The sequence below is a fragment of the Seriola aureovittata genome, chromosome 12, assembly GCF_021018895.1.
Source record: "Seriola aureovittata isolate HTS-2021-v1 ecotype China chromosome 12, ASM2101889v1, whole genome shotgun sequence".
Classification (NCBI taxonomy): domain Eukaryota; kingdom Metazoa; phylum Chordata; class Actinopteri; order Carangiformes; family Carangidae; genus Seriola; species Seriola aureovittata.
In genome coordinates, this window is record NC_079375.1 from 16,421,362 (window position 1) to 16,444,499 (window position 23,138).

Below are 23,138 nucleotides of genomic sequence, written 5' to 3' on the forward strand. Positions count from 1 at the left end.
CGCTTAACTCCATTTGCCTTCAAACCCTTGTTTGTCTAAAAGTGAATGTCCATCATTAACAAATGGTCGATTGACTTGACAGTTTAAGGCCCCAAAGGAAAGAGCACCTTCCCTCAGGAAGGAAGGTGTGGTAGATAATCATGGTGAGTCATTCCTGCCTCTGCCGTGCGCTGTCTGTAACAGGTACAACAGCTCGACAGTAGAGGGACACATTTGTCTGTCTGCCGGGCTGCTGTGACTGCTCCTTCCTGCAGCAGTGTTGCCTTTCTCCCCGCAAAGATGCCCTAACCCTCTGCTCACTGTCTGCATCTGCAGGTGAAGTCGAAGTGTTAGCCATTTTTGTACCAATGGCTCTACAACAACAACAACAACAACAATAATAATCTGACTGATTTACCTGCTTTCCATGAAAATCTTAGCTCTTGGCTGTGTAGCTTACTTTGCTAATCTTTCTTTGCATCCTTTCTGATAACAGGGTTTTGTTCTGGTGAACTTGTACAGGTGCAGATGCCTGGAGGCCATCAAAACATAACTCCTTTTGCAGTATTGTCACCTGTTCCTCACCTCTACCCATTTCTTCCATTTCCTCATTTTGGTTGTTGAGCTGCTGATGTGTTGTCCAGTGTGTGGAAGTCCTAGTTAGTGTGTATGACCAGTGGTGGTGGTGGAGGTGACAAAAGTCCCCTCACTGTACCTGTATGACTCCAGAGACAGAGACCCATGACTGGTCCCGCTCTGCATCTAAAGGACGATCCAAAGACAGTTTATCAGACTGAATATCTCTCCTCATGTAGGTCATGATGATCTTTGTGGATGTTTTTTTACATTTTGAACATTGTGTAACTTTCACTGACCATATGATGAAGAGTGTGAAAAGATTATCCTCTGTACTAGTAACACATCGTTCTAAACAGTGTATAATGGGTCATTGATGAGCATCGTAGACTCTTTCAGGGAACTCAGTTGGGAGCTCTAAGAAATATTTTGCAACAGGGTAAGGAAGTTGTGACATGCTTTGTTCCAACTGAGCTCCTCCTTCCTCCTCACCTGAAAAAAAGCGTTGCACAGTGCCTTTCATCCTGTTTTCACGTGCACGTGGTATCACATTACAGTTGTATCTGTTTGTTTAGCTCATATACCTTCACAGTATGCGTTTTGTGTTTGTGTATTCCATTGTATTGATAAATACTATGTAACAACTATGTAAAAACACGTTCCGAGGACTAGTATTTTATACTGAATTTAATAACGTTTTCCCACCGTTTAATACTATGTAATACTGTCCCATTAACTGTCTTCTACACGTTCACACAAGTTAGGCTATTAAACTGGTATTGTTTTGCTGTATTGCTCAACCGCTGTCACTTGTTGTTACGAACTTTTTCTCCACTAAAAGTTGAGTTTGTTTGCAAACAAAGGACAGCCACGTGGAGAACTACAGGCAGCTGGGAAGTGTTGTTTTTCATGGTGCAGAAAGTAAGAGACAAACCCTTTAATTGAACGCTATTACCCATAATGCACTGAAAGCACCAGCTGAGTGGGCGCAGTGGGCTGGCTTTTATTTTTTCTCCTGACAAGTATATATGGGTCCAGTGTTTACAGTTATGTAGTTAGAGATCTTTGTTTTTGTCATCACCTTAAAGTCAAAATGTCCCGGCTGTATAACAGCCTAGCTTCTTTCTCATAACCAATCGAGAGCAAATATTGTAAAAGATATTGATAAACTTTTTCAGGATACAGATTTATTTTTCTCCATACTTTTTTTTTGTTTGTTTTTTCCCCCCCTTCACTTGAACCTGAAGAGGACGCTTCATCTGGAAACTTCTGCATAAGGTAACGACTTTTATCGATAACAAAGGATGTTGTTAACGTCCGTTTGTTATGAATTTACAGTTATTTCTTGCTCTCCGTTTGAGTTTGTCACAGTATATTGAGTAAAGCAACGACTCAGGCACTCGTTTTTTTTAGCATGTTGTCAGGGGCTAACGGTCGGCATGAGGCAAGTCTCCTTTGTCTAATAAACCGAAGCTCGTAGGGTTTTCTGCTTATATAGTTACCTGACCCTAAATACATTTTACTTGATTGTCTTTAATTAATACTTACACTACTTTTTGTACTTAATGTGATGCAATTTCATATTTCATCATTAGCATTCTTCTTTCTTTTTTTTTTTTTTTAAAGCAAAAACTAATAAATAATGGTGTAATTTGTCATAAGACTCTGACTCTCTGACCTGAATTTCAATTTAACTTTATTTCAACTGGAAACAGGATACAGCAAACAATTAGACCGTTCAAACATAGCACAATAAAATACAGCTTTATTTCATTTGTTGTCATTTGTATTGTTCTTTCTCATTGGTTATTAGTCACAAAGCAAATCTCTAATGCACGAAACACCTCTGGCTAAACCTGTCTTCTATTTAACATGACTTAAAGGAGGTGCTGCTGCTGCTTTCAAATAGCGCACGTGAACAGGCAGAGTCTGCTGAGACTGAGCCAAAATCTGAAGTTATAAATAACCTGAGATGAATGACCTCACAGGAGCAAAGGCCAGATCTGCTGCCAACTTTAACAGAGGCAGTATGTGGCCATAGATAAGAGTTATTCATGTTTTGATCAAATGTCTTCAAGAACCTGAGAACGGGATGTCCTGGATAAACACGCAAGCTCTGTGGATGTGAACAAAGCCTAATTCATGAAGCACCTTGGTTGATTGCTGTAAGGACTTCTTCTGAAAGAAGCAAATGTCTTAAGATTACAGAATTAATATGACTCAATGTTATTAGTAGCCCTGACTTGGCACTTTTTATTCCAACAATGATTATGTAGTGTCTGATAGCAAACCTGCCCCTCTTTCAAAACAAACCTTACACACATGTATGTCAGCCCTCCAACCGTTGCTCAACCTCTCTCCTGCCTGTGTCTCCTCGTCATCCTCCGTCTCGTGCGGCCCCATTGTTCCGCAGGGCACAACTGTTTCACAGCAGTGATGAGCTAGAGGAAGTGTGTGCAGCTCAGATTTCATTACTTGGAACTACTTTTCTTAGACATTTTAGCAATGCCCCGTGGGCTTTAGAAAATTGTTTGTGGGACTCACATGTTTTCCCCAACGTCTGTGCACATGCTTTGTGGCTTTCCTGAGTGAGAGCTTTGTTTTTGTGCAATGAATGTTCTCAATTTGTACTACAGTGGTCTAATTAGGTTTCTGTTTATGAATTTGTACTCTTTTTCATGGTATCCCTTCCTACCACATCTGATAGGATGGCATTGTATAAGTATCTAGCAATATTTTTTATTTTGATAGCACTGTACTACCTGCTCTCTATCCTCAGGTCATCTTAAAGTTAAGAGAAGGTCTACATTGAAGGTGGCAGCCATGGTGTTGATTTTGGGCAGAAGGATGAACAGGGAGGACTCTGGGATCAGAGACTCACCAGCTGTTAAACGCAAGGTGATGTGAAACAGACAAACAGACATTAGCTATGTTTTTTAACGTGCAGCTTTTGTTTCAGCATATTTAAATCACATTTTACAAATCTTTATGCATGTTATTGTTTCCTAAGGTGTTTGAGGTTGACTCCAAAACTTTATCCAGCCAGGATGTCTTGGACTTCTGTTCTGGCTCATCCCACTCAGAGGGAATCCTGCAGGTGTTCAATGAGTTTCGTGACTGCCGCCTGTTCACTGATGTGGTCATCAGCGTGCAGGGCCGCGAGTTCCCCTGCCATCGCGCTGTGCTCTCTGCATGCTCTTCCTATTTCAGAGCCATGTTCTGCAACGATCACCGCGAGAGCCGTGAGATGCTGGTGGAGATCAATGGCATCCTGGCTGAAGCGATGGACTCCTTCCTCACCTATGTTTACACCGGCCGCGCCAAGATCACCACCGAGAATGTCCAGTTCCTCTTTGAGACCTCCAGCCTCTTCCAGATCACCACACTGCGTGATGCCTGTGCAAAGTTCCTGGAGGACCAGCTGGACCCATGCAACTGCCTGGGCATCCAGCGATTCGCAGATGCCCATGCCCTGAAGCAGCTCGCCAGCCGCTGCCGCAGTTATGCCCTGGCCAACTTCTCAGAGGTGGCTCAGCATGAGGAGTTCCTCGACCTGCGTAGAGAGGAGCTGGAAGAGTACATTGGCAGTGATGAGCTGTCCATCGGCAAGGAGGAGGTGGTGTTTGAGGCGGTGATGAGATGGGTGTACCATGGCATGGAGCACAGGAAGCCCATGCTGAAGGCCCTGCTGCACCATGTGCGCCTGCCTCTTCTGCACCCCAACTACTTTGTCCAGACAGTGGAGGGAGACCAGCTCATCCAGAATGCTCCAGAGTGCTACCAGCTTCTCCACGAGGCCAGGCGCTACCACGTACTAGGAAATGAAATGATGTCACCCAGAACTCGTCCACGCAGGTAACTAAAATATTGACTTATCAGCTATGAGGCAGGCTGAGGGAAGATCAGCTAACCCAGATATTATCTCCAGAAGGAAGCTAACTTAACTCTTATCACTCTAGTACAGGCTTATCTCTGCTTTGTTGTGCACCAGCAATTTTTTTTATTAAAAAAGAAAACAAATTTAGTTTGACACATTTTTTTGTCTTGTCGGGTTGAAACATTTAGGTTAGAGTGAGGTAAGAAAACATGTCTTCTTTAAACAGTTAGTTGATGTGTCATCCCACATTGTATAGCAAGAGGTTACAGCTTGCACATGAACTCTGTGCTCCTAGCTGTGTTGTTGTTATGTGTGTGTGTGTGTGCGTGTGTGTGTGTGTGAGAGAAAGAGACAGGGAGTGTTATTGTGCTGAACAGACAAATGTGTCATTGACGGAGCTGTGTTTTGTAGCCCTATTTTGAAATGGAAATGATAATGAAGGAGGCAGGGCATGTTCGTACATAGACTGGTTAGCCGGGAAGAAAAAAAAAAAGAGGTGATGCAAGAAATGGCAATCATGAAATGTTGAGTCTTGTTATCATACCAGCAGTATAACTCACCTTGCTGATATGTTTGGGTTCTAAGTGTCCCCACCTGTTCACTTGACACTTATTTACCATGGTTTTTTTCCTGTTTTGAAAAGTGTCCAGTTGGATGTTACAATGTAATGTTTGATACAGGATAAAGGTGAATACGGACTGAAACCTTATGAATGAGATTTAAAAAAAAAAAATAAAAATAAAAATAAAAAATAGACCAAACACAGTGCAGCTGCCTTTATGTGTTAGACCAGCTGCAACGGTTAAAGTGGGAACAGCGCCAGTTGTCAGTTATTGAGGTTGTGTGACGTGTAGTTCAGGTGTATTGTGTGAGTATCCAGGCAGATCTGTTCAGATCAGGAAGCCAATCAGGCAGTTAGTTCCCGCACCATCGGCTTCGTTTGCCCTGAGGGCCAAATCCTCTCCTGCTCAAAACAGATGCCAGATTTTCCCCTTTCTGTGTCTACACCAGGGCCTTTCTTCTCCTGGGAAGCCTCTAGAATGTAATTAATCACATGCACACACATCGCATGCACACACACATAAAGAAACAACAACCCAAATCTGTTACCTGGGCCTGACTATACTCTATCACGTGCAGAGTAAACAGATAGAGAAATGTAGGGAAAAGTGCAAGGAAACTTTTGTGCCACATTTGCACACTGACATACTGTACCTATACACTTGTATTTTTTTATACAGATTAACACCTAGTAGTCCCTGTCTGGTGTCAGTGTTTTAGAATTGTGCAATAAGAAAAAAAGCTGCTGTTAATTAACTACCCTGTAGGAAATGTAGTCATATTCTTGGCATGTGTTGAACACCCAAATAGGAAAGCATTGTGATCATGGAAATTGAACTCCCAAGTCTGTTTTTGTTGCACCCTTGATTGATACCTTCATTGTAACCTGAACTTTGCCTTGAAGATAAGTGAAGCTACTGACTTCGGTGGAAACCACCACTCTGTTCATGCCCTGGCACAAATTTCTACCGCCTATAATTAGAAATCTCTCCAAGTGATAACATGTGTATGTTTATGTCTTCATACCCTTTCTATAGGCCTACGTATACACAGTATTTTAATTAGATACCATGTCTGTTTCCATGTCTCTCCCTCTATCCTTTCTTCCCCCAAATTCTTCTGTAAAGGTCGACTGGCTACTCTGAGGTGATTGTGGTGGTCGGTGGCTGTGAGAGGGTGGGGGGCTTCAACTTGCCCTACACTGAATGCTATGATCCAGTCACAGGAGAGTGGAAGTCACTCGCCAAACTGCCCGAGTTCACCAAGTCAGAGTATGCCGTCTGTGCCCTCCGCAACGACATTCTGGTGTCAGGTAAGACCCTGCTACGTTTGTTCTTAACAATTCAATAGCATGGTACAATCAAAACTTGAAATAAACACAAGACTTTTATGTTTTTCTCATATTTTTTTCTATTTCAAGAAACATTTTGGCTATTGGAAATTCAGAATGGCTGGTATCTAATAGCCATAAAATGGCTATGGATCCAAAAGGCAATTCAAATCCTGTACCAATACTACACATCTATTTATTCTGGGGTTAGACTCAGGATATACTTGGTTGTTTTAAAGTCCAGTTTTTCTTAATTATCGTAGGATTGTGTCATACCCAGAAACAACAATTCACTTAAGGGACATGGTCAGTGTGTGTCTTTGCTTTACTTGCAATCTAATCTCCCAGTGGAGTGGCAGGAGAGGCCACGGCGGCTGTTTGCCCTGTGTTATTTTTACAGCCTCAGCCTGTTTGAGTTTGAGTTGAAGGAAAATATGAGCGCAACATCTGGATGCACTCTCCAAGCTCAGTGCTGAGAGCGACCTTCATTGGCTCGCTCACTCCTTTCCTCTTCCTATTGGCCAATCATCAGGGTCACTACCTTTCACATCTGTTCAGCCGCTTTCTAGGATCCCCTTTAGACAAAGATCGAATAATCCTTTTCAGTTTTAGACTACTCCAATAGGTTGTTTAAGTTTGAAATAAACCTAAAGCTGAGATATTATAGGTGTCATGGGCTCCTGGCAAAGCTGATGCATTTTTGGAGCTTAGCATTGGCCAAGTGTTGTGCAAGCCCTCTTTGGTGGAACAAAGACCTAAATTGAACAAGACATTATTATTACGTCATTCATTTTAAATCATGAGGTCAGAGTAAAGGTAGTTGCCAAATCACACTTTGATTTGAATATGTGCTGTGTACAAGATACAGTTTTGTACGGTTGCTGGATCAAGGGAATGGAGGTGAAGGGTTTTTCTTTCTTCTGTTTTCTTCTTTTTTTTTTCTTTTTTTTTTCTTGGAGGAGGAGAGGAATTATTTCCAAGAAAAAGTTTAAAAGTGCCTGCTATGACTTCTCATGCTCAAACATGCTTTATGTCAGCCACAAGACATGACAGGATAACAACAGGAGCTGGGAGATATAGAGAAGAAAAAAAAAATGAAGAAGGAAATATAGAGAGAAAAAAAGTTCTTCCCTTCAGCAAAGACTGTGCAGTGTTTATGCTTCTTTTTTCTTTCACGATCTCACTGTGCCAAGTCCTCACGTGTGCTATCTATCTACCCTCTAGCACTGCCTGGAAAAGTCAACATACCCCTCCCTCCACGTCTCTCCGACTCACACACATACACTACACACGCTACTGCTTTATTGCATGTTATGATCTTCATTGGCCCATTTTACTTCTTTTTCACCCTGTCTGCATTGATACATTTAATCCCCCTTTTCTCAACTTTTTTTTTTTACCTTGCACTCTCTTGATTAAATTCCCACACATGCCTCCTGCTCTGTCTGTTTGCCTCTCTCCTCACAGTGGGAACTGGTGCAAATACCTTGGAGGTCCTCCAGCGTCTAGCACAGCTGCAGTTAGCTGTGGTCTTAAATAGGATATGGCTCTACTGGGTATACAAAATCTTGTAGGTCTGTCTGTGCTGGGACAGGGACTCTGCACACTTCTGACTCTCTCGCATTCATTGTATTGTAATGAACCACTTTGTACGATCCAGAGTGGGAATTAACACAGAAATGCATTGAATTCAGGAGTACTTCAGATTATAGTCGGTTATGATCTAATGTCACAAGACGATCTATGTTCGTTTTCATGTGGCAAGAGGAGATACATACCTCTTCGTTACTGTCACTGTCAGAGATTAGATATGATTGAATAATGTGTTATCAACTAGTGACTAGTAAAACACATGTGTCACACATTACAGTGGGGGTCATAGTCATAAGTAGTCTGACATCTCACTGAACAAAAGGAATTCTCTAACATATGGAAGTAGATCATCAACATTAGCAATAAAACTGACAACTCTCCGAAAGCTGTCACACAAATCATACTGGGACCTCCCAAAGTCAATGTCTCATGTTCCTTAAAACCAGTTATTAGCAGCAGTGGTCCTCCCCTTAAAGGTTTTGGTGACAAAAAGCGTCTTTTAACTAGATACCTAGGTTTGTCATAAGTGGTACATCCTCCACTAAATGCATTCCGTCATGCAAATCTTTAAAAACAGAAGCCTCCGGGGCAGCAGACAGTCAGGCTATTTCACTATCCGGGAGATTATTGAGCAGACACTTGCTGCAACTAACTTCCTCCTCTTGTCTCCTTTTGTCTGTGTCTGGCAGTATAATTTAAGATGACTGAAGATTTATTACCATGTTTTACATCCAAAACAAAAAACAGAGGAGGTAGACATGAATAGCCACTTTTATTTATTTAATAAGGTGAATGATCAAGGTGATATTTTTTTAAATATCTATCCTCACCTATGTAGTCTGACCGTCAACTATCTTACAATACAGAAAACTTCTGCTTTGTTTGCATGTGAATGCGCCTTTGTTTACAGTCACATGTTTTCTTTATGCCTCTATCATTGCTCAATAGAACCACCCACATGTGTTTCAGCACATTACCTGTTGTTAAGTAAGAAACTGCTCTTCTCTTAAGGGCATCAAGTTTTAAAGGGAGAGCCGTGATTTGAAGGCAGGACTTTTTTTTAATTAATTTTCATTAATCTGTATTTTATTAACTGATATCACCCCCGTGGGATCAATTTAAGTCCTGGTGTGAAATAACACAGATTGTCACTGATCTTTCTGTTTGTTGGTATCCATGCTACACACATGCTCCACGATCTTCTGAACATATTGTTGGATAAAATCCAGCAGGTAACTGCTGCCGGTTTTAAGAGCCCTGCAGTGATAAACTTGTTTTTCCAATGACTTTTAGATAGGATGTTTCTTCTTCAGCTTAACTGTCAACACCTTTTTCCAGTTGACCTGCATTTTATCACATCTTTCCCTTATGCTTAAAAAAAGTTAGCCTGTGCTACTCACTGTATTTCCAGAAGATTGGTTTTGTTTTTCCTCCAGTCTGTTCTGAATTAACAGACAGGTGTGTGTGTGTGTGTGTGTGTGTGTGTGTGTGTGTGTGTGTTGTGTGTGTGTGTGTGTGTGTGTGTGTGTTGTGTGTTTGGTGATGGTGTTGGGGTGGGTTACTGAGAGAGTGGGGGCACGTCTCAGGGCTTCTTAAAATGTGTCTGGGTCACACTGTAACCTGGTCGATCGACTGTTGTTTTTCTCTACAACAGGTTTGTCCAGAGCCAACAGATGAGGCACTCAGTCATTATGTAGCAGTAGATATCGTAGCTCTTTTAGCCGACAAAGATCCTGATTATGCTTTAAATGATGGTGGTTGAGGCTTATTCAACACCTGTGCATACATACATACATACATACATACACGCCTGTGCATGTGTGTGTTTTAATTTCTTGGTGAACTCTGGAGACCCAGCTCAGGTCACAGTCAGATAAGATTCACATTTCTGCCACAGGTAGGAGATAAAGATTACTTGGACCTGAACACATAATCCAAAGCAGGCTGTTCACCAAGACCAGCTCAGGTTAAACTTCTCATGTATATCTAACCAGCTAGATTTGTTTGCTAAATTTACTCTCCCGCCCCTTCTACTCAAACTGCACTTGAGTCTTGAATATTGACTTTTGTCTGGCATGTTTGTCTTTTGGTGTTTTTTAGGTGGTCGCATCAACAGCAGGGATGTGTGGATGTATAACTCACAGCTCAACCTGTGGATCAGAGTGGCTTCTCTTAACAAAGGCCGCTGGAGACACAAGATGGGTGTCTTACTGGGCAAGGTAAGGAGGGAGTGCTTCTGTTTTAGGGGCTATGGCAACCACTGTCATGCATTATTGGCCCCTCTATTATTCCCCAAAGTAATTATGTTAAAATTTAACATTTACTTCATACTATAAAGTCCTTGTTGGAAGGTTTGCCTCGTCTACCTAATGAAAAGGAAGCTACTGTTGTACAATCAAAAAAAGTGAAGTAATCATCCTTCCAGTGGAAATGATTTTGCTAGAACATATAATATGTCTGAAAGGGGGATTACTGAGTGTTTCTTCAACTTGCTTGATGTTATCTTACTATCAAGAATCACTAGCACTATTCTCTGCCATGTAGAAGACACTGCCCACATTGACCAATCCTGACCTGGGTGGTGCAGCCCTGGTATAACCCAGTGTTCAGCCATGTAACCTACGTACATGCATGGCTCTGTTGCTACACCTTCTGTTGTAACTCCCTAACACACAAATTTAAATCCAGTTTCATTTCCTAAATACCCCCCCATAAAAAAACAAAAAAACCGCATAAGCATTATACATTTCCAATGAGGCAATTGTTTGGTTTTACAGGAAAATGTGGTGCATACTTAGAGAAATTTGAGTCAGGGATGTTTAAAAGGAATAGGAGACCAATGCAGTGCACCATTATTGTCTTTAATACCTGGTATTAACTTAGCCAAGGTAAAGTATAAAGCAAAATTCTGTGGAATCACCTGCTGGAAAGCTGCCCTCGACTCACACCTTTCAAAATCATATGACTCATCTCACTGTTACTCATACTCTCTTACCTGCAGACGTTTGTTTTTAAACATACCAAAGGGTTTCCATACCTAGTGATATTGACATTCAGGATCTAGCAGAAGAAGAAAAAGCAGAAAAAGAGGCCACACTAAGGAATTCCAGTCCCATTTGATTGCAGCCTGCTTTTTGCTTAGTATCGATCTTATATGTTGGTTTATGAGCGCACCTTGTGACAGGGAATGACATATTGAATGACATATTATTTTTGTGTGGATCTGTTTGTGGCCTCAGGGTTTGTAAATGACCGGTGCCAGCTCATCTTGCACAAGACACTGCCCACATTGACCAATCCTGACCTGGGTGGTGCAGCCCTGGTATAACCCAGTGTTCAGCCATGTAACCTACGTACATGCATGGCTCTGTTGCTACACCTTCTGTTGTAACTCCCTAACACACAAATTTAAATCCAGTTTCATTTCCTAAATACCCCCCCATAAAAAAACAAAAAAACCGCATAAGCATTATACATTTCCAATGAGGCAATTGTTTGGTTTTACAGGAAAATGTGGTGCATACTTAGAGAAATTTGAGTCAGGGATGTTTAAAAGGAATAGGAGACCAATGCAGTGCACCATTATTGTCTTTAATACCTGGTATTAACTTAGCCAAGGTAAAGTATAAAGCAAAATTCTGTGGAATCACCTGCTGGAAAGCTGCCCTCGACTCACACCTTTCAAAATCATATGACTCATCTCACTGTTACTCATACTCTCTTACCTGCAGACGTTTGTTTTTAAACATACCAAAGGGTTTCCATACCTAGTGATATTGACATTCAGGATCTAGCAGAAGAAGAAAAAGCAGAAAAAGAGGCCACACTAAGGAATTCCAGTCCCATTTGATTGCAGCCTGCTTTTTGCTTAGTATCGATCTTATATGTTGGTTTATGAGCGCACCTTGTGACAGGGAATGACATATTGAATGACATATTATTTTTGTGTGGATCTGTTTGTGGCCTCAGGGTTTGTAAATGACCGGTGCCAGCTCATCTTGCACATCCTGGATACACAACAGCACAAGGAAGTTTGCCTTTATTTAAAACCGGCAAACAAACAAACATGGAACAGTCCAGCAGATTTCCCCCATCATGTATCCCACATATGGAAAATAATTCAACCATCACTTTAAGTTACTCCAACAAATTTTCTTCTCTCTTGTAAAAATTTTCATAACTGTTTCTATCATATGTCAGATACTTTAGTCCTCTGTCCCCGATACATATACATATATATATATATATATATGTATACAGTATATATACTATACACAGAGAGCTGACACCAACTTGGTTACGAAATCTGAGTAAATACAATGTCTACACGTGAGCTGATCTTTTATTTTTGATCACTGCTTCTACTCTTGAGCTGGCACTATTTACAGTGTGTAGTGCAGGGCCAGGTGGACATTCTTGTTTGAGGGCAGTGGGAGTTTAGTGGATGTGTGCCAGCAACTCACACTTCAAAGTTAAGCACATGTCAGCCTGTATCAGGCTTCATGTGTCTCTCCTCAATCACATAAGCCTGGAGTTGCCATACATAGCTATAAAAACTCCTAATAAACCTGTAAACACACAGTTGATTTGAGTACACAGGCATAAAAAGCACGCTTACTCTGCAGATATACTTTATGCAGTATGAGGGTGTTCATGTTCCATTGGAATGCTGTAGTCTGTTTACAATAAAAGAAACTCTATCATTAGATTAAATAACTATATTCCCAGCCTATGTAATGTTTGTAACCACATGTCGTGTTTTGAAATCTTCTTAAACTAGATAGTCAGGTATGTCGTACTTGCACAGAGTTTACATTTGTAGCATTTGTAGTTGTAAAGACCATCGTAATGCAAAACATAAGTTCACCGCCTGTAATGCAATGGCATGTGTCCCTCATGAAATACATCTGAACTCTTATTATCTGTTATGAGTGTTGCGTAAATGTGGGGCAGCCACTGATTGTCTTGGTTTAAGCAGGCAAAGCGTAACCAGAGAGTAACCAGAGATGACTCAGGCTAACACACCACTCACAAACATTCATGTGTGTGCTTTAGCCATCATGTGTATGCAGAGGCGCCCACATTTGTATACACACATAAAGAACATGGACACAAGTACAAGTGCTCTTGGAAAGCTTTGGGCTAAAGCAGCACTTTATTTACTTCGTAAGAAAGGGCATGACTCAGGAGGGGTTCCTGTCATCTGCAGCAAACATACTTTTTTTTTTTAGAGATCTGCTTGAGGCTGTCTTGGATTTTCTAAGACTTCCAAACAACACCCAAAATGCTTAGTTGCCTTGTTGTCACAGAAACACCAAACACACATGTGGGCAATCAACTACACACTGGTCTTCCACAACAGTGAGGTAATCAGCTGGAAGATCACGCTGGGGCTTTAAAAGTCAGTAATTAACTCAAAAATGAGTCATGTATCAAGGTATGGTGAAAACAAGTTGGACTGATATGGCTGCTATTTAACTTTATGATAGGACACTTTAGGAAACCAAGTTTAAACTTCATGATCTGTTGCTGACTTAGACAAATATCATTTGATGATAAAAATAAGATGGCATCGTAGAAGTATTTGTTCAGTTGTACCATTAACATGTGTTGTATTTCTATTCGTATAACCCCAAGGTCTGTAACTTAGGAGTCTAGGCATCACACACAGTATACAAAAAGCAGTGGCACGTACATAGTCCTAACACAATATATATGCACATACAGAGGAGAGGCTCTCGTATCCAGCTACTTCCTGTATCTGTCACACATTTGGCTTTGTCTTCTCTGTCCTCCCCTTCTGACATTTTCCTCTTTGTTGAATAATTTTCCTCCAAACTCTGTTGTCTCAGGTACTTATCCCATTTAATTTCCTCTTGTTTATTTTTTTTTTTACAAATAGGCCAGAGAGGATCTTTCCTCCTATTTTTCTTGTTATGGGTTCATTCCAAATTATATGTCCACTTATCTAAGAAAAACATACAGTATCTTTTTAGCATTTATCTGCAGTGTTATTTTCCTCAGAATTCAGTTCCCCCTCCTGAATTTGTACCCAGTCATTTCCTCATTCAGTCTGTAATTTCCCCTTTTGAAGTGCAGCACTGATGCTCCAGTAGCAAGTGTTGTAAACAAGTTTGTATAATGAGCGTGTATGCATCAACGCTTACATTTGTTTTACTACAGCATACTTGTTAACTGACATTAATTCCTTTGCACCTAGCCATGGCGCAAAATCTAAGCTTTTAAAGCTGCTTTTCAAAAGTATATAAGTACAAGAACACACACACACACACACACACACACACATACACACTTCTCAGCTCTGTGATGTCTTGTTGGACTGGTCTTGTTTCCATAGAGTATAAGCAAAAATAGGTCACCACTTGTTTTCCCCTCCCTGTTATGGCTGCACTTGGTGACGGCTGTTCTTGTCTATCATAATGTTTCACTCTTTCTCTCTCTCTTTTTCTCCCTTTGTCTCTATGTCAGTCCAACTCTCTCTCTCTCTTTCTCTCTCTTCCGCTCCATTCTCCCATATATCGTTTTCTTCCTGAAGTCGCACAGCCTCTGTGTTTCTCTACCAGTTACTACTTCTCACTTCTCTACATGTTAAGGAAACTGTTAATCATTCAGCCACTGTGAGTGTTTGAAAGTGGCCATAGAGTAAGCCATGAATGTGTTTTTTCAGTGCTTGGTAAGTGTGTCGCCCAGCGAGTCATGAATCATGTTAGGCTTGGTGACTACGTGATAGCCACGTACCTTAAGTTGATATAGAGTATGTGTTCCCATCATCGAGCTAATGTGGAATGTGGTGTATCGAAAACCATGCGGGGCGTTTTATCGAGTGAGTGCAGAGTAGTGAGGGCGAAAAGAAAAGAGTGATCCCCCCCCCCCCCAACCCCCACTCCCCCCAACCCCCACTCCCTAATACCACTATATTCAAACAGCCTAGTGTCTGGATATCCTCAGGAGCATTAAAGGATTAGTTCACCGAAAATATGAAAAAGAGTATTTACTCCTTTAACCTTTGGTGTCCACATAAATCTGGGTAATCCACAGATCTCCCTGCCACTAGTTTTATTAGTGACAGGACATTTATTTTTAGAAAAAACCCTTTGCTCTTAGTTTGATTGTGCATGTTTTTTTTTTAATTAGCACAAAAGACACTCCATTAAGCCCCACTGGAAATCTCAAAACAATCTGTATGGCTTGGAAAAATCTCTCAAAGCATGTTCATTTTGTACTTTATCTCTGTGCCACATACTCCTCTTATCTATCCTGCATTTCTCTTACATCTCTGTTTGGCAACAAACAACCCACATTTAACATTCGTTATCAGCTCTATCAACAAAGAGTATTAAAATAAACAAATTTCAGTTGATCCATTTACCATGAGTAGTCCTATTATGTGAATGCCCTCCACCAAATGTGGCAAAGACTGGTGTGTTGCTGTTGCTGTCATTGAAAACACATGATTGTAGATACACACTGACAACACTCCTCTGGAACCATCACCTGAGATGTGAGAGAAAAAGTCAGCGAGTTCATGAAGGTGTTTTCCCCTGTGTCAGTTTTTCAGTTAAAAAAGGCGGTAGTTCTATCAATTGGCCCAGGTGATGAATGCAAATATCCATGTGCCCAATACACTTCTGCCTTTTTTCCCTCCATCTTTCTTTGTGCCTTTGTCTCTCTCTCTCTCTCTCTCTCTCTCTCTCTCTCTCTCTCTCTCTCTCTCTCTCTCTCTCTCTCACCCCCACCCCCACCCCCACCCTCTGTACTTGTTTATGCTTCAGATTTTGTGGAGAGACAGGAATAGCCTGACGGTTTTCTCTTGCATAAGACCAGCCTGTTGATGAGCAGTGTTATGCTTATAACCAGTAATGCAACTCATTGTGTATTCCTGACACGTGATCTCCTTCCTAAGAATGTTATTGAGGAAATACAACTTTAAATCTATGTCTCATGTTCCTGACTTTTCTGATTTAGCCATTCTTTGCGCTCCAGGAGGGTAGTATGTATAACCTCAAGGCGGCTTGTAATGCTTTAGCTTCCAGTAAGGTTTATATGATGGAAATCTATCAACCAGATTGGAAGTTAAAAAAACAAACATAGATTTCTGAAATGTGGCTAGCTGACTGATAATATCATTTTGAACTGTACATTATAATGGGAATCAACAGATTAGGAAGACACCACATGAAAATACAGGTTCAAAACCGGATGTTCTGCTGCAAGACCATTTGGAGCATGAATCTTAAAATGACTTATGACACCATCATAGTAGCTGACAAAGTCCCTGTAAAACCTGTAAAAGACACTCACACACAGAGAGAGAAAACAGTAGTATTTTTACATTGTCACTAACAGATGAATGGAGTTGAAAGTAATGTTGAAGTTCCAGGAACGCAAATGCGCCAGTGCCTGCAGGGATTCAGGGCAGAGTTTACGGATGAGGACAGGAATAATTGTGGTTGTTCATAAGCAGTACGTCATCTTTCTACCTGACAGACTGGTTCTCTAAGGGCTGATGTAGAAACTGTTGTATTCATGAACTAGTCAGCTTGAATGCAAACATCTTTCTTATTTTGAATAATGACTGATGATGTTTATGTGCTCATAGCTTATGTAGAAAGGATTACGTAAAAACAACTCATAATTTCCCAAACTCTCAATGTGCTACACAAAAGCTAATCCAAACATGTTGTATGTATGTCTGTCCTCAGGTCTATGCTGTGGGTGGCTATGATGGCCAGAGCCGCCTGAGCAGTGTGGAGTGTTACGACTCCTTCTCTAACCGCTGGACAGAGGTGGCTCCAATGAAAGAGGCGGTCAGCTCTCCGGCCGTGGCCAGCTGTGCCGGCAAGCTCTTTGTCATTGGGGGAGGACCGGATGACGAAACTTGTTCAGACAAGGTGCGAAACAGATGTGTGCTCCCCGAGCACGCACTTAAGCACATAGTGATGACGGATGAGGTGTCTTTTGTCTCAGAATACCTGTGTTCAGTGATTATACCTTAGAGACACAAGGATGTGCAAAGGATATGCAAATGTCCATTTTTTCAAATTAGACAAGTCAGAGCACCATAATTTGACTTTATGGTGTCAGGAGACATATATATTTAAATCAGGCCATGAATAGGCTTCAAAATTACAAGCCTAGTTCTTTGTTTGTGTTAATGAAAAAGCATGAGCTGTGCATTTTTGAGGCAAAATTCTGGCAGCATGTCTCTGGCCTATTTCTTTCCTTAATACAGGATGTGCAGGTCTGATGTAGCACACACGCTCTGCATGATTATTTATTTTAGATTAATAGGTCGTACTTCTGCACCTTTCTACTCGCAACTGAAAAAACAAAGTGAGATTAGTCGACTGCTGTGGATAATCCCTGAAAGATACAGTCATTAATAAAACAAAGCTGCTTGATTTACTCAGATTAGATTACTAAACATTTTAGTTTTTTAAAGGAAACTGGCAAGATATACAGTACAAAAACAGGAATTGCCTCTTTTCCTTTTAAACATCACAGATTGGCAGTTAACCTGGCGTGATAACAGCCATATCCTGTCAGTTTAGTTGATTCTGATTAAGCAAATTTTACTGCATTAGTTATATCCCGATCATTATCTCCATGTTGAGTTTTTAATCATGTTGTATTTTAGATCTAATTTCACATCATTGAGTAATTGAAATGTTTTTACTCAATAAGAGGACAGTGACGGTCATTTTTCACATTGAAGGAAACAGCCTTACTGTGAAAGATAACGATGACATGCCAAGATTAAAATTTATGAGTCAATGTTGGCCAACAATAAGTACAAGGAATTTAAGGATTAGATAATTCATCATCTGTACAGCAGTGCCACTGTATAAAACTGTGGTCAGATAACTACAGAGATGAGAACACGACAGGCTACTCTGGAATAGCTTCATTATATTTTGACTGACAGCAGCATTGCTGGTAGTAAACAGGAATTCGCAGGAATCCAACTTTGATACAAGCATTTTTTCTCCCCCATGGAATAGCTGGTATGTTTGTTTGTGTCTATGCATGCTGGAAACTACGCATCCACAGGCAGAGAGGCACTCTGATAAAAGTTAACAATCTGTGTTTCTCAAACTGCATGGCTGACAATATAAGTTGATGTGGCCTAAAGGGACTAGACTTCGTGCTGGCTCCAGTCCCTTTGAGCTACTTATCTCTGTAGTCTCTTAACAGGGTCATTTACGTTGTAGTCAGATAAAAGTGTTTGGAAAGAGACTGTTTTAAAGAGAAGTACGTGAGAGAATGCTTGGGTTGTATGCGAACCACATAGAGTCAGCCCAGCGAACAGTCAGTAAAACCACAGAATGAGCTTTATATATTTCAGTTTTTTTCTACTCACTGACCATTTCCACTCCACATGGTATATATTGTAGAAACATTTTTTTTTACCACAGTCAAACAGAACTAACTATGTGTATGGGTGTGTCACAGGTTCAGTGCTATGATCCAGAGACAAATTCTTGGTTACTGCGAGCCAACATCCCCATCGCCAAGCGCTGTATCACGGCAGTGTCCCTCAACAACCTGATCTATGTGTGCGGTGGTCTCACCAAGTCCATATTCTGCTATGACCCCGCAGAGGACTACTGGATACACGTGGTTCACACCTTTAACAAACAGGTAATAGATTAAATGGAAATAGTGAGCACTTAACGACCAGACTGTTAGACTTCAGCTACAAGAGTCCTGGGTTTGTACTCTGTGATCCTGCCACGATCCTCTAATTTCTGTCTCTCTCCCTGCAGGAGAGCTGTGGCATGTCGGTGTGCAACGGTAAGATCTTCATACTTGGTGGCAGAGGGGAAAACGGCGAAGCCACAGACACCATCCTGTGTTACGACCCAGCAACAGGCATCATCACAGGAGTGGCAGCCATGCCGCGGCCGATTTCCTACCACGGCTGTGTGACCATCCACCGTTACAATGACAAGTATCACAGGCCCTGACCATAAACAAACACACAGACATACACACACACACACTCACATGACAACACAAACTAAAGAACTTCAACTCTTTCAAACTTAAGCTCTTCACATTCACCCCATGTACAGCACAAACACAATCACACACTGCTTTAAAACAGGCACATTTAATCATACGATTCTGTTGATCTAATTTATTTTCTCACAGCATCATGTAGCAATAGTCACTGTGGTGCTGTGAATCTTTTGCCGTTGTGTATCATACTTATGGCCCTTCTCTGGGAATGCTTAGTGTTTGATAACGCTAATGACTTGTCTACAACTTGAGATGAAGTGGAGACATGGCATATTTGTTAGTAGTAACTGCACAAGGTTGGGGAGCATTGGATCAACATATATATTTAACACAATTAAAGAATGTGATTATGATAATGGCTACCAATCAGGTGTCAGATAATCGATGAAAACATGATTACTTGTTGAATTGAAATCTCACTTGAGAGATTAGTTCACAACCTGTGTAGTACGATATTATAAACTCAAGGTTCATGTATTTTTCGCAGAGCTTTTAACCATATCCCATCATGTGATCTAAGTACAGTACATAGGTCTTGTGATTACACCTGAGCTTCGATCTGCCGAAGAAAGCCATGGTATATGGTCCTTTCTCAATGAAAAGTTAAGTAAGTAAATGTTAGTTCAGACTGTTTTCCCACATAAAATGTAACATTTGTTCACAAAGAGTTATGAAAGAAAATAAATTATGCCTAATGTTGAGGATGATCACCTTCTATTCTGCTGAACACTTTAGTTTCTGACACTAAATATTTTGTTTACATCACTGCACTACTTTTATGGATTTAATACTAACTCAAACAGCTAAATAGCCAATAACATTGTTGCGCTTGATTTTACTGTGATACTAAGCAGGTAATAGATAAGCAGAAATCAGTGAGTGAACCTCCCAACAATGTGCTTTTATTACTGTGCAAAGTGACCTCTCCCTGAGATCTAGGTTGCTATCGTGGTAAAGTGATCACAGATAGCTCTGATGAACAAAAATAATGCCTTGAGGCAACAATTGAAAAGTATCCGTACAAATCCAAGAGAGATCTGCTAGCAGAGGAAAAATTATAGGACTCTATTTGTGACTGAAAGATTAGCAGCCAGGTCCGAGCTCTGACCTTGTACCCACAAAGCATGTATGTAGATTCAGTACTGTACAGCACAGCGCTGGTAAAGAATAGAAAAAAATACTGTCCTCTGTTTTTTTTTATAGCTCTTTTCTTTACTAAAAGTGACCTGATAACAACGTGGTAAACAGTCAGCCAGCTGCTCTTCCACAGTATCAGTGGTCATAAATGTAAGTTGCCCTCACCCATGGTTAAGAGAGGATATAAAGAGCGGGGGCTGTACCATGATATTGGAACGTAGCCACTGTTAGCACTGCCCTAATTTCTTTTTATCTCACGTATCATCTAGTTTCACTTCCAGTGTGTTTTTCCCTTTTTCCTGCTCCAGCTGTGCCATTCCCTCACATTTTCTGATCTACATTGATATCCCCTTTTAAGCTTTATTTTGCTTTATTTTTTTATAATTATGCTCATTACACTCATAACTTACATTTTCTTTTTGTTCTTTTTTTTTTAAGTTATATGTGTTTGTCCTTTTTTTTTAATAATTGGATGTTTATTGTATTATCTGTAGCTTTAGTGTCTATTTCATATCAATGGTAGTTCATTGGTGTACTGGGCTTGCGGGTGGTTTTGTAGATGTGAGAAGCCTTTGTAGATCAAACTCGAAGACTGCTCTGAATACGGCGTGCATGTTTGGTGTGTATGTATGTATGTGACTTTTATGACTCGGTCTGGATGTGCTGGAGCCATGGAGGTTTGTCATGGAGTTCTAGTGTAAGCATTAGACGTCTGCTAACCTCTGTTAACAGAACTCTCCACACTGATGCTGGCACCTCTCACCTGTGTGCTTACATGTAAAGATGTAACTCGGGGTAACCGTAGATACCTCCAGGTGTGCATGTGTTTACTTGTGTTTACTGGTCAGCTAAGGTGACATGTGTAGCAGTGCCATACCTCGCAGGGGGGGAGGGGGAGTTAAGAGTTCTCTATGACAAGGATTTTGGCTGGAGTGGCTCATGGTCAGTAAAAGTCACCTTAAATTACAATTGGTGTTGATAGACTAGAGATATTGCTGTGAATACAACTTTAATATTTTTTTGTTTTGTTTTCTGTTGTTTAACCTGTATTTAAATGTATCTCTTTCTTGGTTACATATTGTGTTTTTCTTTAACTGAGAGCCCCAATTGTGCACTTTGACAGAATCCTGTTAAATATAGAATTATATGACAATGATTTCCTTTTTTTTTTACTGTATCAGTAAATTTTCTATGCTTTCATGTGATGTATGTAAGAAACGGTAAAAGGGTCTGCCAGCTCCTCCTATTGACCACTACCTGCTATGTCTCCCATATTAACAGAATAACAAAAACAACAGAGATTGCTGCAAGAGAACAAGGCCAAGAGTGAGTAAGAGGGGTTTGACTTTTTATTTTACGGTGACAAAAACGGGATGTGCTTCCGTCTGTCAGTCACAAAGACAAAAACAGGTGCAGGTATTTCAGTTTAAACCATCCTCCAGGCATTTTCTGAGAAGGACAAGTTCAGTGTCAGGTCTTCAACAGTAGTGCAGGCTGAAAATGTCCTCAGGCCCAACCTCACTCCACACTCTTTTGCAGAGTGACATACTTCGGGTAACTCAGGAGGCCAACAAGAGGAGGCTGAGAGGCAAGAAAGTGGTTAGGCAAGAGAGTGGGAGTTAGATAAATAGTGAGAGAGAGAGAGAATTTGAGTGTGTGTGCGTCTGTGATTTCACTGGGTATTTACACAGAATGGGACACAAACACAGCCCTGTTATGTTGATTTGTTGATTTTTCATTATTCGCTGTGTAGAGGCTTTCATACATTGCTTTTGATAAGATTATTCATTGTTTTTATGTTAGATTTTTTTTTCTCTTTTGCTTGTTGTGGTGAGTTGTGGGACTGTGTGTTGCTGAGATATTTTGACTACCACATGCAAACAGCGTACCTTAAATAAAACTCTGAAGAGCTGAGCATTAACAGTTGATTGATGGGTTTTAATATAAATGCAGATATAAGCCAAATCGGATTTGATTGCAGAGGTGACTTTGTTGAAACATGTCAATGGATAAATTGTGCTTGCATGGAAGATGGTGGCTTTAACCTGTTAATTGCAGAATGCTGCCCTATATGCCTTCGTAAAAAGATAACAACTGGGGGGATTAAATTGGATAATTTTGATATAAACGTTTATGGTATGTATGATGTGATATTTTAACACCACTTTCTCCTCAGATGCTCTTTATCTAACTGCGAGAAAGCTTTGGATTTTTGTAAACTGCAGTATGTTGAAATGTAATGGTTGACTTGTGTAAGAAAAACATCAATAAAGTTTTTCGTTCTGTACCAACATTTGTATCCTGTCTCAGCTGTAAAAACAGTGGTTTAAGAATGAAATAATCTAAAAATAAGTTTTAAAAATTGCATCTTAACGTATCTAACAGTGAATTTATGATGTAAAAATGGTGTTGTGGATCATCTTCATGCCAGGTTTGGATTTAAACTCATTAATACATTTAAATCAAGCTTTGACTCGATATGAGAAGGACTCAGAAAACTGAGATGAAAAGCATCTTTTACAGTGAATATGATAGATAAGGTTGACACAACCATTACTGGTCATTATCATTAAAATATGTATCAGCACATTGGTATTCCCTCCAGAATCTTCAAACCATAAGAATGTGGCCAATAGAAAAGTGGGTTATACTGAATTGGTGAACCTACTGCTGTTGTTTCCACCAACCACACCAAGGAGTTCAATGAAGGCACAACAGATTTTTAATAAACAACCACCAGTAAAAAAATACAAATTGACGTTTTATTTAACATTGTGCAATCCTCTCCATGTGGCTGCTAAATCTTTCATTCCATCAATGGGGTTAATGAATCAATCATGTGATATTTTAATGAACCACTGTCTTGAACAAGAAAACAGTCTATAAAACCAGTCACACTACTTCAAGCTAGGACTGGGACACATTGGTGCTGTAAGCATTCATAAGGCGTTCTTGTTGTCTTATGCTCTGATTTATGTTCACCATATTATGGTTTTGGTTTAATGAAAACCACAACCTCTCACAGCTTCTTATGGACACTGT

At 40.4% G+C, this 23,138-nt stretch overlaps 1 protein-coding gene across 2 annotated transcripts; it reads left to right on the plus strand.

The window, feature by feature from the left end:
* Nucleotides 1-1,563: 1,563 nt before the first annotated feature.
* Nucleotides 1,564-22,389, plus strand: klhl24a (kelch-like family member 24a). Of its 2 annotated transcripts, none has more exons than XM_056391801.1 (8): nt 1,564-1,833; nt 3,335-3,453; nt 3,566-4,410; nt 6,121-6,305; nt 10,017-10,135; nt 16,640-16,828; nt 18,390-18,578; nt 18,704-22,389. In XM_056391801.1, the coding sequence occupies exons 2-8, from the start codon at nt 3,379-3,381 to the stop codon at nt 18,902-18,904; spliced, it is 1,803 nt and encodes a 600-aa protein (XP_056247776.1). In that variant the 5' UTR covers nt 1,564-1,833; nt 3,335-3,378; the 3' UTR covers nt 18,905-22,389. The 2 variants fall into 2 exon arrangements, with proteins under 2 accessions (XP_056247776.1, XP_056247778.1); XM_056391803.1 differs by having other exon boundaries at nt 3,602-4,410.
* Nucleotides 22,390-23,138: the final 749 nt, after the last annotated feature.

Coding starts and splice junctions, on each gene's coding strand:
- klhl24a (XM_056391801.1), top strand. CDS start 3,379: ATGGTGTTGATTTTGGGCAGAAGGATGAACAGGGAGGACTCTGGGATC. Junction 3,454..3,565: donor CACCAGCTGTTAAACGCAAG/GTGATGTGAAAC, acceptor TTGTTTCCTAAG/GTGTTTGAGGTTGACTCCAA. Junction 4,411..6,120: donor CCCAGAACTCGTCCACGCAG/GTAACTAAAATA, acceptor TCTTCTGTAAAG/GTCGACTGGCTACTCTGAGG.